Source organism: Otolemur garnettii, unplaced genomic scaffold, assembly GCF_000181295.1.
Source record: "Otolemur garnettii isolate 467f Iridium unplaced genomic scaffold, OtoGar3 scaffold00279, whole genome shotgun sequence".
Classification (NCBI taxonomy): Eukaryota; Metazoa; Chordata; class Mammalia; order Primates; family Galagidae; genus Otolemur; species Otolemur garnettii.
Window position 1 is genome coordinate 1,076,050 of NW_003852674.1, and position 4,753 is coordinate 1,080,802.

At 38.4% G+C, this 4,753-nt stretch overlaps 1 protein-coding gene across 1 annotated transcript; it reads left to right on the top strand.

Annotated features, from left to right (window-relative positions):
* Positions 1-3,401: 3,401 nt before the first annotated feature.
* Positions 3,402-4,441, top strand: LOC100945656 (olfactory receptor 2T11). The gene has a single exon (XM_003803109.2). It carries the CDS (start codon positions 3,445-3,447, stop codon positions 4,393-4,395), a length of 951 nt encoding a protein of 316 aa, XP_003803157.1. The 5' UTR covers positions 3,402-3,444; the 3' UTR covers positions 4,396-4,441.
* Positions 4,442-4,753: the final 312 nt, after the last annotated feature.

Genomic DNA, 4,753 nt, shown 5'->3' on the forward strand with positions numbered 1-4,753 from the left:
TACTACTTTTTCCGCTTCTTCAAAGTATGATGTTGGTATTTTAATGGGGATTGCACTGAAGCTACAGATTGCTTTGGATAGTATAGAAATTTAACAACATAGATTCTTCCCAGCCAAGACTATGGTATGTTCTTCTATTGTTAATGTGTTCTGCTATTGCTTTTCTTAGGTTTCATAATTCTCTTTCTAAAGATCTTTCGCTTATTTTGTTAGGTATATTCCTAAGTACTTCATTTTCTTTGAAGCTATTGTGAAGGGAATTGTGTTCTTGGTTTGCTTCTCAACTTGGCAATTGTTGGTGTATACAAAGATTACTAATTTGTAATTGATTTTATAATTGTAGTTGATTTTATACCCTGAGACATTATTCTATTTTCTGCTCACTTCCAGGAGTTTGTAGTTGAGTCTCTGGGGTTTCCTAAGTATAAGATTATATCATCAGCACAGAGCGAGAGTTTGATGCTCTCTCCCCACTTTGGATGCCCTTTATATCCTTCTCTTACCTGATTGCATTGGATAGAACCTCTAACACAATATTGAATAACAGTGGTGATAGAGGACATCTTTATCTGGTTCCAGTTCTAAGTAGAGAAGCTTCAGTTTTACCCCATTCAGTATGATGTTAGATGCAAGTTTGTCATAGATGACTTCAGTCAGCTTAAGAAATGTGTACATATGCCTATTTTCTTAAGTGTTATTGTTAGAAAACGATGCTGAATTTTGTCAAATGTTTTTTCTGTTCTATTGAAAGGATCATATGGTCTTTTTTGTTGTTGTTTCTATTCATATAGTGGATTACATTTATGGATTTGTGTATGTTAAACCAGACTTGCATCTCTTGGACAAAGGCTACTTGATCAAGATGTATAATTTTTTTTTTAATGTGTAGCTGCAGTCTTTTAGCAAAGATTTTGTTGAGTATTTTTGCATTGATATTCATTCATGAAATTGTCTATAGTTCTCTTTGATAGGTGTATCCTTTCCTGGTTTTGGAATCAAGGTGATGTTTGCTTCCTGGAATGTGTTGGGAAACGTTCCTTCCTTCTCAATGTTTGGAATAGGTTCTGCAATACAGGTGCAAGCTCATCTTTAAAGGTGTAATAAAATTCTGGTGTAAAGCCATCTGGTCTCAGGGTTTTTTTGTTGGAAGCTTTTTTATTGTTTCTTTAATTTCAGTGCATGATATTGGTATATTTAAGAAATCTATTTCTTTATAGCTAAGTCTAGGGAGACGGTGTGATTCCAAGTATTGGTCCATTTTCTACACATTGTCAAATTTCAGGGCATAGTTTGTTGTAGTAGTGACAAGTAATTGCCAAGTTCAGAAGCAAACTAAGTTTATCCCACCAAACACCCTCTACTGTGTTGTCTCCGTTGCAGACCTTTTCCATCTTGAATGTGTTCTCTTAATCTCTTTATCTCAGTAATCTTGTATCTCTGTGGTTCTTTCCCCTGTATAGTTTCTTACTGAAGTTATTAAAGAATTTAATTTTCTATTTCTAGTTAATCTTGCCAATACTTTATCAACTTTATCTTTTCAAAGAATCAACTTTTTGTTTCATTAATTTTCTGAATGTTTCTGAATTATTTTCAATTTCACTTATTTCTCATTTAATTTTGTTGTTTCTTTTCTTCTGCTAGGTTTGGAATTGGATTGCTCTTCCTTTTCCATTTCTTTAAGAGGATTTACTGGATTATTCACTCTCTTTCTGTTTTTCAGATGTAAGTATCTAATGTGATAAATTTCCCAGTATTTTATTTTTAATTCCCCTGGCCCATTTCCCAAACCCACAGAGGCAATGGGGAGCAATGCAGGGATCAGCTCAGTGGCATATACTGAATTTTAAGAATTTAGTTCTGAAAGCTATTTGAATATAAGTTAGGGAGTAAAGAGTAAAAGTAAAAGCTATTTGAAGAGAGATATGCTAGGAGGCTAACATAAAAATGCAAGCAACAGTGAGAGGGCCAACTTTAGGTACCCACAACAAGAAAGAAGAATGACAAGATAAGGGACATTGCTAGGGTCCCTCCCCAGGGTCAGGGTCCATTAAGACCTGTGGATCTGGTGGCAATTGACTGAAGAAATATAGTTAGAAATTATGAGAAAGATAGAGACAAGACACACAGAATAGAATTTTCAAAGTTGGGAACACAAAGGACAACCACCTGCCTGAGGGATTCTAACAGTGGCCCCAACTGTCAGTTCCACTCATCTTTTTTGAAGGCTATTTGCTCATTACCCTAAGGGTAAGCTGAGGAAGGGAACAAAGGCCAGCAGTTTCTCTAAGTGAGCATATCAGCTCCTTCTGTTTTTATAATCATTAACCTTAAACATATGAGCAGTCTTGAGAAATCTGGAATCTTAGCCTTGTGTGAGGACAGCCTCCTATCTGCAGTCAAAGACAGATTCTTAGGGAGATGTTAATATCCTCTAGTTCATTGTGGAGTAAAATGCTACTGGTGTTAATCTCCTCTGAAGAATCAGTAGGAGAAAGAAATTTTCCTCTTATCACCACCACAGAGTGTCTTCCTCTGCAATAAGGGATATAAACCCTCCTACCCATATTTCAGGGTAAACCCTCCTACCCCAGCCAAATACAAATGTCCACAATCGGTATTTGCTTTGGCCATTTACTGGAAAGGAAATGGCATAGTTAATGTATGTTTCCAGGCCTTGGCATACTATCTTCTATGGCCATTATTTTCTTCAGAGTGTTCACAGATCCAGCAGGGATGTTTCTAAGCTGTATCCCCCATAGTCCATAGTCCTAGGAGAAGCAGGGAACTTGCTCAGGTAAGAAATTTAGCAGCAGCTAGTTTAAAGGTAAACTAGCTGACTTTTCTTTGTTCTGTCTCATTCAGTATACTTTCTTATTTTCCTCTTTTTCTGGGAGTGTTTTCTGTTGCCAAGAATGGAGTCTTTGGTCCCCATTCTGCCTGCAGAACATTTCATTCAAGAAGGTCCAACAGATGTAGTAACCCTTCATTTCTTCACTTATTTATTTTATTCACCTTAGCCATTCAGTAAATTGATGAATCAATCATCTTCTCCAATCAGTATTTACTTAGCTCAGCTATGGGTGGGACAACCTTCTGGATACAAGAAACACAAAACAAACAGAACAGATATGGTCAAAACTCTACTCCTAGTATAGCATGCAACCCTTTTATTATGCAGCTAATATAACTTATAGCAGCATGTACACAGATACAATATTAAAAGGGATTATTTTTTAACAAGAAGAAATAGAGCCAAAGTTACTGCTTTCTAATGTGTACATTAATCTGTTGGTTTTTCCTAGATTTTACCCTGAAAAATCTCATTTTGATGAGCACCCTCTAGTGTGTGGCCTCGACTGCAGACTTTTTCCATCTTGAATGTGTTCTCTTGATGTCTGTTCTTTGTGTCTTCCTGATTTCCTGGAGCTGTCAGAGGTAATATCAATGAGGAACACAAGTTCATCCTCCGACTTTATCCTCCTGGGGCTTTTGGTGAACAATAAGGCAACAGGGATTGTATTTACAGTTATCTTTGCTATTTTTGTAGTGGCTGTCACTGCAAATCTAGGCATGATATTCTTGATCCAGGTGGACTCTCGCCTCCACACCCCCATGTACTTTCTACTTAGCCAGTTGTCCATCATGGATACTCTTTTCATTTGTACCACTGTCCCCAAACTCTTGGTAGACATGGTTTCTAAAGAGAAAACCATTTCCTTTGTGGCCTGTGGCATCCAGATATTCCTCTACTTGACTATGATTGGCTCAGAGTTCTTCCTACTGGGCCTCATGGCCTATGACCGCTATGTGGCTGTCTGTAACCCACTTAGGTACCCAGTCCTGATGAATCGCAAGGTGTGTCTGTTGCTGGCCACTGGTGCCTGGTTTGGTGGCTCCCTTGATGGGTTTCTACTCACCCCCATTACCATGAATGTCCCCTACTGTGGCTCCCGCAGTATCAACCATTTCTTTTGTGAGATCCCTGCTGTTCTCAAACTGGCCTGTGCTGACACTTCCCTGTATGAAACGCTGATGTACATCTGCTGTGTGCTCATGCTGCTCATCCCCATCTCCATCATCTCCACCTCCTACTCACTCATCCTACTGACTGTCCACCGCATGCGCTCCGCAGAAGGCCGCAAGAAGGCCTTCACCACCTGCTCCTCCCATTTGACAGTGGTCAGCATTTTCTATGGAGCTGCCTTCTACACATACGTGCTGCCCCAGTCATTCCACACCCCTGAACAGGACAAGGTTGTGTCTGCTTTCTATACTATTGTCACACCCATGCTTAATCCTCTGATCTACAGCCTAAGAAACAAGGATGTCATGGGGGCATTTAAAAAGATATTTGCCTGTTGCTCCTCTGGTCAGAAAGTAACAAGTGACACTTAGAAGTTCAATGCTATGAGGTTAAGGATTACTAAGACTTCCTCCATGTGCTCTGGAGATTATTTGGTCATCTATCAAAGTGCAACTATTCCTGGCAATTTTTTAATTTATCTTGTCTGGATTTCTGTTTCTATGGAGATAAGGGGAAGATGTTTCACTGTTACATAGAAGCCTTTTTTGGCTTTCAATAAAAATGATTTATTACTAAGTTAAGAATTAATCTGGTCTTGGTTCTTGTCTCAAGAAGGAAAAAACAAACATTAGAGTTCACAGTAACCTCTCATTCTGAATCAGGTCTCCTTCACAATTTACTCATGGTTAAACACAAAACAAAAATCCTCTAAAACTTATCAAATTTTTG